At 42.2% G+C, this 13,424-nt stretch overlaps 1 protein-coding gene and 1 pseudogene across 2 annotated transcripts in view; both read right to left on the bottom strand.

Annotated features, from left to right (window-relative positions):
• Positions 1 to 8,318, bottom strand: part of LOC128591823 (inhibitor of carbonic anhydrase-like) — a 63,467-nt gene extending 55,149 nt beyond the window's left edge. Inside the window, exon 1 of one of the 2 annotated variants that reach the window (XM_053599592.1) lies at positions 8,142 to 8,318. In XM_053599592.1, the coding sequence (XP_053455567.1) occupies positions 8,142 to 8,184 (43 nt within the window). In that variant the 5' untranslated portion in view covers positions 8,185 to 8,318. The remainder of the gene's footprint in view (positions 1 to 8,141) is intronic. The other variant, XM_053599593.1, reaches the window with a different exon arrangement.
• Positions 7,018 to 7,887, bottom strand: LOC128592356 (c-Myc-binding protein-like; annotated as a pseudogene).
• Positions 8,319 to 13,424: the final 5,106 nt, after the last annotated feature.

Genomic DNA, 13,424 nt, shown 5'->3' with positions numbered 1-13,424 from the left:
AAACACTAGGGACTCTACTACAAAACTCCTAGAAGTGATCAAGGAATACAGCAGCGTCTCAGGTTACAAAATCAACATTCATAAATCGGTAGCCTTTATATACACCAACAACAGTCAAATTGAAAAAGCAGTTAAGGACTCTATCCCATTCACAGTAGTGCCAAAGAAGATGAAATATTTGGGAATTTACCTAACAAAAGACGTGAAAGATCTCTATAAAGAGAACTATGAAACTCTAAGAAAAGAAATAGCTGAAAATGTTAACAAATGGAAAAACATACCATGCTCATGGCTAGGAAGAATCAACATTATCAAAATGTCCATACTACCCAAAGCAATATATACTTTCAACGCACTCCCTATTAAAGCTCCACTGTCATATTTTAAAGATCTTGAAAAAACATTACTTCGTTTTATATGGAATCAGAAAAAACCTCGAATAGCCAAGACATTACTCAGAAATAAAAACAAAACAGGAGGAATCACACTACCAGACCTCAGACTTTACTACAAATCGATAGTGATCAAAACAGCATGGTATTGGCACAAAAACAGAGAAGTAGATATCTGGAATAGAATAGAGAACCAAGAGATGAATCCAGCTACTTACCGCTATTTGATTTTTGACAAGCCAACTAAAAACATTCAGTGGGGAAAAGATTCCCTATTTAACAAATGGTGCTGGGTGAACTGGCTGGCAACCTGCAGAAGACTGAAATTAGACCCACACCTTTCACCATTAACTAAGATAGACTCTCATTGGATTAAAGATTTAAACTTAAGACATGAAACTATAAAAATACTAGAGGAGAATGCAGGGAAAACCCTTGAAGAAATTGGTCTGGGTGAGTATTTCATGAGGAAAACCCCCCGGGCAATTGAAGCAGCTTCAAAAATACACTACTGGGACTTGATCAAACTAAAAAGCTTCTGCACAGCTAAGAACACAGTAAGCAGAGCAAGCAGACAGCCCTCAGAATGGGAGAAGATATTTGCAGGGTATAACTCTGACAAAGGTTTAATAACCAGAATCCACAGAGAACTCAAACGCATCAGCAAGAAAAAAACAAGGGATCCCATCGCAGGCTGGGCAAGGGATTTGAAGAGAAACTTCTCTGAAGAAGACAGGCGCACGGCCTTCAGACATATGAAAAAATGCTCATCATCTTTAATCATCAGAGAAATGCAAATCAAAACTACTTTGAGATATCATCTAACTCCAATGAGACTAGCCTATATCACAAAATCTCAAGACCAGAGATGTTGGCGTGGATGCGGAGAAAAGGGAACACTTCTGCACTGCTGGTGGGAATGCAAATTAATACATTCCTTTTGGAGGGATATATGGAGAACACTCAGAGATCTAAAAATAGATCTGCCATTCAATCCTGTAATTCCTCTGCTGGGCATATACCCAGAAGACCAAAAATCACAACATAACAAAGATATTTGTACCAGAATGTTTATTGCAGCCCAATTCATAATTGCTAAGTCATGGAAAAAGCCCAAGTGCCCATCGATCCACGAATGGATTAATAAATTGTGGTATATGTATACCATGGAATACTATGCAGCCTTAAAGAAAGATGGAGACTTTACCTCTTTCATGTTTACATGGATGGAGCTGGAACATATTCTTCTTAGTAAAGTATCCCAAGAATGGAAGAAAAAATATCCAATGTACACAGCCCTACTATGAAACTAATTTGGGACTCTCACATGAAAGCTATAACCCAGCTACAACTTAACAATAGGGGGAAGTGGGAAAGGGGGGGGTGGGTAGAGGGAGGGGAATCGGTGGGATCACACCTGTGGTGCATATTACAGGGGTATTTGCGAAACTTGGTAAATGTAGAATATAAATGTTTTGGCACAGTAACTGAGATAACGCCGGAAAGGCTATGTTAACCACTGGGATGAAAATGTGTCAAATGGTTTATGAAGTGAGTGTATGATGCCCCATAATCATATCATTGTATACACTTATGATTTAATAAAAAAATTAAAAAAAAAAAAAAATAAAAAATAAAAAAAAAAAAAAAAAAAAAAAAAAAAAAGAAAAGAAATAGCTGAAGATGTTAACAAATGGAAAAACATACCATGCTCATGACTGGGAAGAATCAACATTGTTAAAATATCTACACTACCCAAAGCGATATATAATTTTAATGCAATTCCTATTAAAGCTCCATTGCCATATTTTAAAGATCTTGAAAAACTAATACTTCATTTTATATGGAATCAGAAAAAACTTGAATAGACAAAACATTACTCAGCAATAAAAACACAGCAGGAGGAATCACGCTACCAGACCTGAGACTGTACTATAAATCCATAGTGATCAAAACAGCATGGTATTGGCACAAAAACAGAGAAGTAGATGTCTGGAACAGAATAGAGAACCAAGAGATGAATCCAGCTAATTACCGTTATTTGATCTTTGATAAGCCAATTAAAAACATTCAGTGGGGAAAAGATTCCCTATTTAACAAATAGTGCTAGGTGAACTGGCTGGCAACCTGTAGAAGATTGAAACTGCACCCACACCTTTCACCATTAACTAAGATAGACTCTCACTGGATAAAAGATTTAAACTTAAGACATGAAACTATAAAAATACTTGAAGGAAGTGCAGGGAAAACTCTTGAAGGAATCATCCTTGGTAAATATTTTATGAAGAGGACTCCCCAGGCAATTGAAGCAGTATCAAAAATACACTACTGGGACCTGATCAAACTAAAAAGCTTCTGCACAGCCAAGAACATAGTAAGTAAAGGAAGCAGACAGCCCTCAGAATGGGAGAAAATATTTGCATGTTATACCTCCGATAAAGGTCTAATAACCAGAATCCACAGAGAACTCAAATGTACTAGCAAGAAAAGAACACATGATCCCATCTCAGGGTGGGCAAGGGACTTGAAGAGAAACTTCTCTAAAGAAGACAGACACACGATCTACAAACACATGAAAAAAAGCTCATCATCCTTAATCATCAGAGAAATGCAAATCAAAACTACTTCGAGATATCACCTAACCCCAGTAAGAGTAGCCCACATAACAAAATCCCAAAACCAGAGATGTTGGCATGGATGTGGAGAAAAGGGCACACTTCTACACTGCTGGCGGGAATGCACACTAATACATTCCTTCTGGAAGGATGTTTGGAGAATACTTAGAGACCTAAAAATAGACCTGCCATTTGATCCTATAATTCCTTTACTAGGTATATACCCAGAAGACCAAAAATCACAATATAACAAAGACATCTGTACCAGAATGTTTATTGCAGCCCAATTCATAATTGCTAAGTCATGGAAGAAGCCCAAGTTCCCATCGACCCATGAATGGACTAGCAAATTGTGCTACATGTATACCATGGAATATTATGGAGCCTTAAAGAAAGATGGAGACTTTACCTCTTTCATGTTTACATGGATGGAGCTGAAACATATTCTTCTTAGCAAAGTATCTCAGGAATGAAAGAAAAAGTATCCAATGTACTCAGCCCTACCATGAAGCTAAATTATAGCTTTCACATGAAGCTATAGCACAAGACTATAAGGAAAGGGCCAAGGAAAGGGAAGGGCAGGGGGAGGTTAGGGTGGAGGGAGGGTAATGGATGGGGCCACACCTATGGTACACCTTAGAAGGGGTACAGGCGAAACTTACTAAAGGTAGAATACAAATGTCTAAATACAATAACTAAGAAAATGCCATGAAGGCTACGTTGAACAGTTTGTTGAGAATATTTCAGATTGTATATGAAACCCACACATTGTACCCCTTGATTGCACTAATGTACACAGCTATGATTTAACAATAAAAAAATAAAAAGAAGAAAAAACAAAACAAAATAATAAAAAATGGGATCTCAAACAAATATATGCACAAGAATGATCCTAGCAGTGCTGCTCCCAATAGCTAAAAGGTGGAAACCAACCAAATACGCAACAACAGATGAATGGATAAACAAAATTGTGTTCATCTGTACACCAGAATATTACCCTGTCATTAAAAGAATGAAGTACTGCTGTACACTACAAAGTGAATGAATCTTCTTGAATGAATCATTTCTCAGGTTAAGTGAAGGAAGCCCAATACAAAAGGCCACTCACAACTAGGCACCCGTAGCACAATGGTTACGGCGCCAGCCACATACACCAACGCTGGCAGGTTCCAAACCCACCTGGGTCTGCTAAACAACAATGACAACTGCAACAAAAAATAGCCAGGTGTTGGGGCGGGCGCCTGTAGTCCCAGCTACTTGGGAGGCTGAGGTAAGAGAATTGCTTAAGCCCAAGAGTTGGAGGTTGCTGTGAGCTGTGATGCCACAGCACTTTACCAAGGGCGACACAGTGAGACTCTGTCTCAAAAAAAAACAAACAAAAAAAGCCACTCACCCTATGATTCCCTTAATATGAAATACCTAGACTGGGTAAATCTTATACAGACAGAAAGCAAATTAATTGGCAGTGGCTACGTGCTGGGGGAGAAGGAAATGGGTACTGACCACTTGACAGCTACAGTGTTGTCTTTTAGGCTGATGAAAATATTTTGTAACAGATAGAAGTGGTAATTGTACACATTGTGAATGTACTAAATGCCATTGAATTATCCACTTTAAAATGGTTAATTTGTTTTATGTGAATCTCACCTCATAAAAGGAAAATTTCCCACCCATTGGTAGAAAGCTTTGGACCCAGTGAATTCGTTTTTATCTTAATTTTGGCTACACTCACCTTATCTCCCAGTAATTGCTAGGGCATTAAAATTAGCGCCTACTTATTTCACTGGTTTTAAAAAAGTCACCTGACAATGTGGACAACTCTCAAAACAATTGTTCAGAGTGGCAAAAGACAAACACAAAAGACTATGTCCTGCATGATGCCACTTGCGTGAAATCCTCGAAAAGGCAAAACATATCTACAGTGGCAGAAAGTGGGAATGGCTGAGAAGAGGTAGTTTAGGAGTGAAGAAAATGTTCTTTATCTTGATTTTGGTGATAGTTACATGGATAGTTACTTAAAATGGGTGTGCTATACTATATATAAATCATACTTCATTAGAAAGGATTTTAAAAGAAAGAAAGAGTGTGTGCAAGCAAGCTAAGGGTCGATGGAGCCAAGCAGCTAGACTCGGTCAGTCATGAATAACTGTCCACCCTGGCCATATGACAGGTTCAGGAAGAGGCAATCAGAGCCTACTGTGAATATTCCAAAGTAATCCTGGAAGAGAAAAGCTGCTGGTGCTCACTGAACAGAGAACATTCTTAAGCCCTAGAAGAGCAAAAGGCTGGGAAACGAGGCGGGGGCCAAGGTGGAGGAGGTACAGGCTGTTGAGGTTTTTGTTCCTGGCTCTTGCAAGGCTTACCAACAACTAACCCCTTCCTCTTGGTCTTTTTTGGTTTAAGCTCCCTTGATTGTGTTTCTGTCATTTGCCACCAAAAGAGTTATTGTGGACTAGAACACAGAGTTCAGCCTGTTCCAGCAGCCAAGAGGGAGGGACCAGGGGGAGGGGGCTGAGAGGGGCAGCTCTCGCCTTTGGTTTGTAAACACAGAGGCAATGAGGAAAATGGACTTTTGGTCAGCCCTCCCAGACATTGCTAGGAGAGGAGACAGAGGAAGAACAAACACCACAAGCACCATTCAGAAAGAAATTTGGAAAGAGGCCAGAGGGGCTGCACTCTGAGCTTCCTCGTGACCAAAGCTGGACCACAACTGTGCCTGGCCTTTCTGGACTTCCCTAGCCCCCCACAGAGCTCCCTGTGAGGCCCCCTGTGGCAATGCAGGGCCAAGGAGGGGCCACCACAGCACTCTCTTCCCTTTCTGTCCTCTCCTCGCTCTGCCTTGCCCTGGTTACCCTCTCACTCCATTAAGACACCCTACCCCCAATTATTTATGACAGTTTGAGACGTGACATAACCAGGGCTGCACAGAATCAACAATTGTAGAGCCAAGGAGGGCTCCTCACATGCTTGAGCTCATTAACTAGGTGCTGTTACCTTCCTCATGGTTACCCAGCCAAGGCCCTGGAGAAGCCACCCTCCCAACACAGGAAGGGGTCCCCTGAATCCACATGTGGGGTTTTTAGCTGCAGTAACTCACCTGTACCTAGAACTCTGCCCACCACTAGGTGTACGTGTGTTATCTCATTTTCACAGTGACTGTGTGTTTGTTGTGAAAAGTCAATTCCTACCGAATGGAACCAACTCGGAGAGGTCAAAGGACAGTGCAGAGTCACACAGCAGTGAGTGACAGGTGGATCCCACTCTCAGGTAATCATTATTCCCCTATATCCCTCGACCTCTCTGTTGTATAATAGAGGTGGGGGCCACTGTACAGTTCAGGGCAAGAACAATCCTTCTAGTTTGATGTCAGATACCCTGTCCCCCCACCTTCCTCTTACTACTAACCCTTAACCCTGGAAGAACCACTTCTCTTCTCTGACTCTGTTTCCTTCACTGTAAATCAGATGCAAAGCCGGTAGGCCAGCGGTCATGGACTTATTCTGTCATGGGCTAAAGAGTGAATAGTTTAGATTTTGTTTGCCACACAGTTTCTGTGACAGCTACTCAACTCTATCCTTGAAGCCTATGAAAACTGATCATATGAACTGGGTCATTTTTTGTCATACCCAACTAAAATAGAGTTGAGAGCCCAGGGGAGAGAGCGCTCAGGGCACACGACATTGCTCCAAGAACAATAATTCCCTGTAAGCCTGCCTGCTGTAACCTGAGACCAGTTTTATAGGATAGCTAGTGAAAAGGGGTGTGATTCTAAGACTAGCCCCCACCCCCGGCCCACCCCAGCTTGCCAACTCCTCAAATCTTTCCTAGTGCCAATAACTGTTCTTTTTTTTTTAATATTGAGTTTTTATTGGTGATTGTAAAGTATAACATATATTCACCTATCACACTCTGTTATCAATATATATATAACATATTAAAAGAGTTCTGTAGCATCTTTTCAGAAAAGATTATATACTATACAAACAATTCAAGTCATACCAAACCATTTTTCAGTGTCTTTTCAACTGAGAAGAATCGCATTCAGCACGCTTCTCCTCCTGAGGAGGGTCATACTGAGCAAGCTTTGCTTTCAGTTTTTTAGTGAAAAAAAGATTTTTGAGTGAAAATCTTTCATTTCTGCCAATTCTAGACGAAGCAGCTCTATTTCTGGATTTTCTAGGGTAGCAGCTCCTAAAAAAACAGCCGGGCGTTGTGGCGGGCGCCTGTAGTCCCAGCTACTCTGGAGGCTGAGGCAGGAGAATCGCCTAAAAAGCCCAGGAGTTGGAGGTTGCTGTGAGCTGTGTGACGCCACGGCACTCTACCGAGGGCCATAAAGTGAAACTCTGTCTCTACAAAAAAAAAAAAATCCAAAGCACTATTAAGTTTCTTTGGTATAAGGCTACCAACACTTTGTTCAGCGTGTCCAGCACTCGGGACTTCTCCAAGTATGTCCAGAACTGCTCACGCTTTGAGTCTGCGGCTTTGTAATGGGCCGCAGCTGGCATCGCAGACCGTGTCCAGTGACCATTCTTGAAGAACAATATATAATGTTACTCCTTTTTTCTTTCTTTTTTTAAATAAAACCTCCAACCTTCTATTTGTTGTTTGCACATACTGGAGACTACCTGGTCTGTGTGTGTACGCCCAGAATTATAATTCTTGCTTCTCAAATAAAATGTTTTATTTTTTTTAAACGTACAGATTCCTTTCTATATTGTATTTGGCCTCAACGAGCCTGAAAGAAGCCTTAGACTTAACTGAATGAGCACGATTGTGTTCTAGTAAAATTTTATTTGTGGACACAAATTTGAATTTCATATAGTTTTCATGTCACAAAATACTGTTCTTTTGACTTTCTCCTCAAGCATTTAAAGATGTAAAAAGCATTCTTAACTCTTCGCGCTGTACAATACCAGGCGGCAGGCCAGATTTGGGTGGCTAGTCATAATTTGCAAACCCCTCCCCTACTCTGCGTGGTTTCTGCGGAACCAAAGGGTCAGGTGCGCCTGCAGGTAGCAGGCCTTTTAGGGCATCCTCGGGTCAGTCCGCTGTGCAGGGTCCCGCCGGGGCTGTGTCCCCTCCCCGGCACCCTGGTCGCCGGCGCCCCACCCCCCACACCCCGGTTCCCACTCACCCAGAGCCCCGGCGCACAGCAGGGTGCAGACGGCGAGCCTCATTCTCGGCTGCGGGCGCGCGTCACCGCCCCTGCTGCAGCGCTTCGCCCGGCTTTACCGAGCCAGAGGGTTGGATCCTCGGAAGAGTTCGCCTGCCCAGGCTGATCCACCTGGCCACACCCTCCAACCCTCCCCCAGGGCAGCCGGCGGGCAGCCGGTGCCCTCTGCATACCTGGAGGGCAGCAAGCTTCTCCCGCAGGCCAGCTGACTGCCCAGCTCCCCGGCAGCTCCGCTGGTGGGGGGTGGGGGGCGGCCTTGTGGTGGGCTGGTCTGAGCTCCTTACACCCCAGAGAGAGATCGTCGCTCGTACCCCGGTTCCTGACTCCTGGACCCGCATCTAACCAAGCAGCTCCTAAACGTCTCAGAAATACAGACTCCTGGGGACTTGGGGGCGGGTCCTCCGCGCGAAGACTGCGCGTGGATTCTTCCCCGGGAAAGCAAGCGCGCACACGCGCACGCACGCAGTGTTTTGAACGCAGGTTTTCAAGGATCCCTAAACTCTTCCTCAAGTGTCTTGGTTGACTGTTCTGGAATCCTTCCAGGAGCTCCACAAATGACACTGCCCTCTGCCGTCCTCTACTCCGGGAGGTGAGGTCAGGAGAAGCGCCCAGCCCAGGGGCACAACGTCAGCTCAGGCTGCAGCCCGATCCTACTCGAGTGACTTCCACCTGGGGAAAGTCTTCTGAATATAAACATTTTAAGAACTTTTTTTTTTTCTTTTTGTAGAGACAGAGTCTCACTTAATTGCTCTCGGTGGAGTGCCGTGGCGTCACACAGCTCACAGCAACCTCCAGCTCTTGGGCTTAGGCGATTCTCTCGCCTCAGCCTCCCGAGTAGCTGGGACTACAGGCGCCCGCCACAACGTCCAGCTATTTTTTTGTTGCAGTTTGGCCAGGGTGGGGTTTGAACCTGCCACCCTCGGTATATGGGGATTTTAAGAACTTTTTATTTAAAGTATAATAAATATACGTAGTTTCACATATCTTTAGTTATACGGGTCGACTAACTGTCAGCAAGTGAACACGGCTGCACAACCGGCGCTCGCCATCAAGAGACAAAACGTTTACAGGAGCCCTCCTCGCTCACGTCCCAGTTCCGCACGTCCCAGTTCCGCACATCTTGACTTCCAACCCGTAGACGAATTCTGCTGATTTTTGAACTTCACAGAGGTGGCATCATACAGTATGGCTTCTCTCGTGCAGGATGTCATCTGTGAGATCCATCTGTGCTGTGTGTATAGCCGCCCTTCCCTCCTCTCAATGTTGTATAGTTCATACTCTGCATGTGGCACTCTTTATATTTCCTCTTGATGATTGTACTTTTCACTTAAGTTCTTACAGGTAGTGCTACTATTAACATAATTTAATTTCATTTTCTATTTGTTGCTGTCATCTGACAAAACAATTGTGGGGTTTTGTTTGTTTGTTTTTGAGACAGAGATGCCCCTTGAGAGTGCCCGGTTGTCATAGCTCACAGCATCTTCAAACTCTTGGGCTCAAGGTATCCTCTTGCCTCAACCTCCCAAGCAGCTGGGACTACAGGCACCCCACACATCACCCAGCTATTTTTTAAAGACAGGGTCTGGCTGTTGCTCAGGCTGGTCTCCAACTCCTGAGCTTAAACAATCTACCGCCTTGGCCTCTCAGAGAGCTAGGATTACAGATGTGAGCCACTGCTCCAGCCTAAAACCATTGATTTTTGTATATTGACCCTGAATCCAGTGATCTTGCTAAATGATTAATTGTAATTGTTTCCTCTGGGTTTTCTATGTATGTTCTTACATCTTTTGTGAATAATGTAGGTTTTCCTCTTTCTTTTTTCTTGATTTACTGCATTGACAAGAACTTCTGATACATTCTAATACATGTCTTTCAGAGCATATTATTATGTGCTTCTGCAGGATATTTCCCCAGGAGAGTAATTGCTGGGTCATAAAGTAGATATATGTTCAACTTTAATGGACACTACCAAACAATTAACAAATATTGAGTAGAAGCAGTGATAGGGAAAGCTTTCAATAATTCACTATTAAGCAAAATGTTTGCCGCTTTTTGGTTTTGTTGTACATATTATTGATGATATTAAGAAATTTTTGGTCACTTCATACTTGTCAAGGGAACCATACAACAAGAGGACATTTAAATTCTAAATATTTATGCACCCAACTTAAATGCTCCCAGATTTATGAAACAGACTTTGATGGGTCTGAGCAATATGATATCCTATAACACCATAATAGCTGCAGACTTTAACAACCCTCTGATGGAAGTGGACAGATCCTCTAAACAGAAACTAAGCAAAGATACAAGGGACTTAAATGCAACTCTAGAACAAATGGCCTTGATAGACATATACAGACCACACCATCCCAAAGCTAAGAACTACATGTTCTTCTCATCAGCCCGTGGCACATTCTCCAAAATAGATCACATACCAGGACACACGCCAAACCTCAACAAAATTAGAAGAATTGAAATCATACCTTGGATCTTCTCAGACCACAAGGGAATAAATGTGGACTTCAACTCCAAAAAATTTTTTATCCCCACACAAAGGCATGGAAATTAAACAACCTTATGCTAGACAGTTGGGTCAGGAAGAGATAAAGGAGAAAATTATTAAATTCCTTGATCATAACAATAATGAAGCTACAAGTTACCAAAACCTGTGGGATACTGCAAAAGCAGTCCTAAGGAGGAGATTCATCGCATTAGATGCCTACATCTGGAAAACAGAAAGAAAGCACATCAACAATCTAATGAATCACCTTTAAGAAATGGCATCACTCTACCAAACCTCAGGCTATATTATAAGTCCACAGTGATTAAAGCAGCATGGTATTGGCACAAAAATAGAGACATACACATGTGGAACCGAATAGAAAACCAAGAGATGAAATCAGTCTCTTACAACCATCTGATCTTTGATAAACCAAACAAAAGCATACACTGGGGAAAAGATTCCCTGTTCAATAAATGGTGCTGGGTGAGCTGCATAACCACATGTAAAAGACTAAAACTGGACCTGAACCTTTCGCCATTTACAAAAATGGACTCAAGATGGATAAAAGGTTTCAATCTAAGACAGGAAATGATAAAAATCCTAGAAGAAAGTGTGAGAAAAACTCTTGAGGATGTCAGCCTGGGGAAAGATTTTATAAAAAAGACTTCCATGGCAATCACAACAACAATAAAAATAAACAAATGGGACTTAATTAAACTGAAAAGCTTCTGCATAGCTAAGGACACACTAATTAAAGCAAATAGACAACCTTTGGAATAGTAAAAGATATTTGCATGTTATATCTTTTATAAAAATAGGCTTGACAATGGCTCAGTGCCCATAGCACAGTGCTTATAGCGACAGCCACATACACCAAGGTTGACCAGGTTAGAACCTAGCCCAGACCAGCTAAAGCAGCAATGACAACTGCAACAAAAAAATAACTGGGTGTTGTGGTGGGAGCCTGTAGTCCCAGCTACTTGGGAGACTGAGGCAAGAGAATCACTTAAGCCTAAGAGTTGGAGGTTGCTGTGAGCTGTGACACCATGGCACTCTGAGTGTGACATAGTGAGACTGTCTAAAAAAAAAAAAGAAGAAAAGAAAGAAAAGGCTTAACAACTATAACGTATAGAGAACTCTTCAAATTAACCAACAAAAAAGAGCAAACAATCCCATCTATTGCTCGGCAAGAGACATGAATAGAACATTTACTGAGGAAGACAGATGACTGGCTAACAACCATATGAAAAAATGCTCATCATCCCTAATCATCAGAGAAATGCAAATCAAAATCACCCTGAGATATCACCTAACCGCAGTGAGAATAGTCCACATAATAAAGTCCCAGGGTTGCAGATGTGTTGCAGGTGTGGAGAGGGGGGAACATTTATACACTGCTGGTGGGACTGCAAACGAATACAACCTTTTGGAAAGAACTGTGGAGAGTCCTCAGAGAACTCAAATTAGACCTCCCATTTGATCCCACAATCCCCTTACTAGGCATCTACCCAGAGGAAAAAAAATTCTATCATAAAGAAAATTGCATTAGATTGTTTATTGCAGCTCACTTTATAATCACCAAGATGTGGAAACAACTTAAATGCCCATCAACCCAGGAATGGATTAACAAACTGTGGTATATGTATACCAGGGAATACTATTCAGCCATAAAAAGAAATGGAGACTTTACATCTTTTGTATTAACCTGGATGGAGATGAAGCACATTCTTTTTAGTAAAGTATCTCTAGAATGGAAAGATAAATATCTAATGTACTCAATATTAGTATGAATCCAGTAGATGATCTAACACATGCTCACAAAAGAGAAAAACTCCAGTCAATTCAATCAAGTTGGGGAGAGAGGGTGTAGCAGCCCATATAGCCTATGGATAGGAGGAGTGAGAATTATAAGAAATACCTGTATAGCTCAATAATGGAATGCCTTCGTGAAAAGGGCATGGAGAGGGATTTAGCTCTCCTAACAAGGATGAGAGCTCATGAGATGAGAACATTGGTGAATTGGCAGTCTCTACACCTGTGGCGTTGAGGCACGAGATCAGCCTTATATTAGGCTGGAGGAGAAGGCAGTCAGGAACATGCGCAGTCTATCATGGACCTGCTTACTCTGATTCTGTCTCCTCTCCCGCCTGCAAAATGCCAGCACAGCGTCTCACTGCTGAAGACTATCAAGCTCTACTAAAGACTAAGATCTATCTATCCAAGACTGCTTTATTCTCTCTAAGACTCTCTCTCCTGCTAAAGTAGATAGCCCTCAGGCACCTAAGAGAAATGGTTCCTGAGCAAGGTAGCTTAGCAGTCCACATCCGGACCCTAGTTAAGCCGGGCTGGAGACCTGGCCAGTCCTGGGCCCTGACAAGCAGTGGCAGAAGTGGCATGTGACAAGGGAGAACAAAGGAGGAGGGAGAAGAGGAGGGGGATTTGTGTGTTCCCACTTAATGGGCACCATGTAAGGGTATATGGCACACTTTTTGGGTGCAGGACACAACTACAAGAGGGTCTGTCCCTAACAAATGCAAATACTGTAACCTAGTTGTTTGTACCCTCACATCAACCTGAAATTTTTTTTTAAAGGTCAATAAAAATAAAAAAATAATTTTGTTTCTTTCTGGATTGCCTACATTTAAAAATCATGAATCAGTGTTGACTTTATAACAAGTATTTCTTATATGCCTATTAAGATAATCATATGATTCCCCTTTATTTTAATGTTAGCATGGTAA

Source organism: Nycticebus coucang, chromosome 8, assembly GCF_027406575.1.
Source record: "Nycticebus coucang isolate mNycCou1 chromosome 8, mNycCou1.pri, whole genome shotgun sequence".
Lineage (NCBI taxonomy): Eukaryota > Metazoa > Chordata > Mammalia > Primates > Lorisidae > Nycticebus > Nycticebus coucang.
Note: the sequence above shows the minus strand (reverse complement) of the source record. Positions and strands in the feature narration are given on the sequence as shown.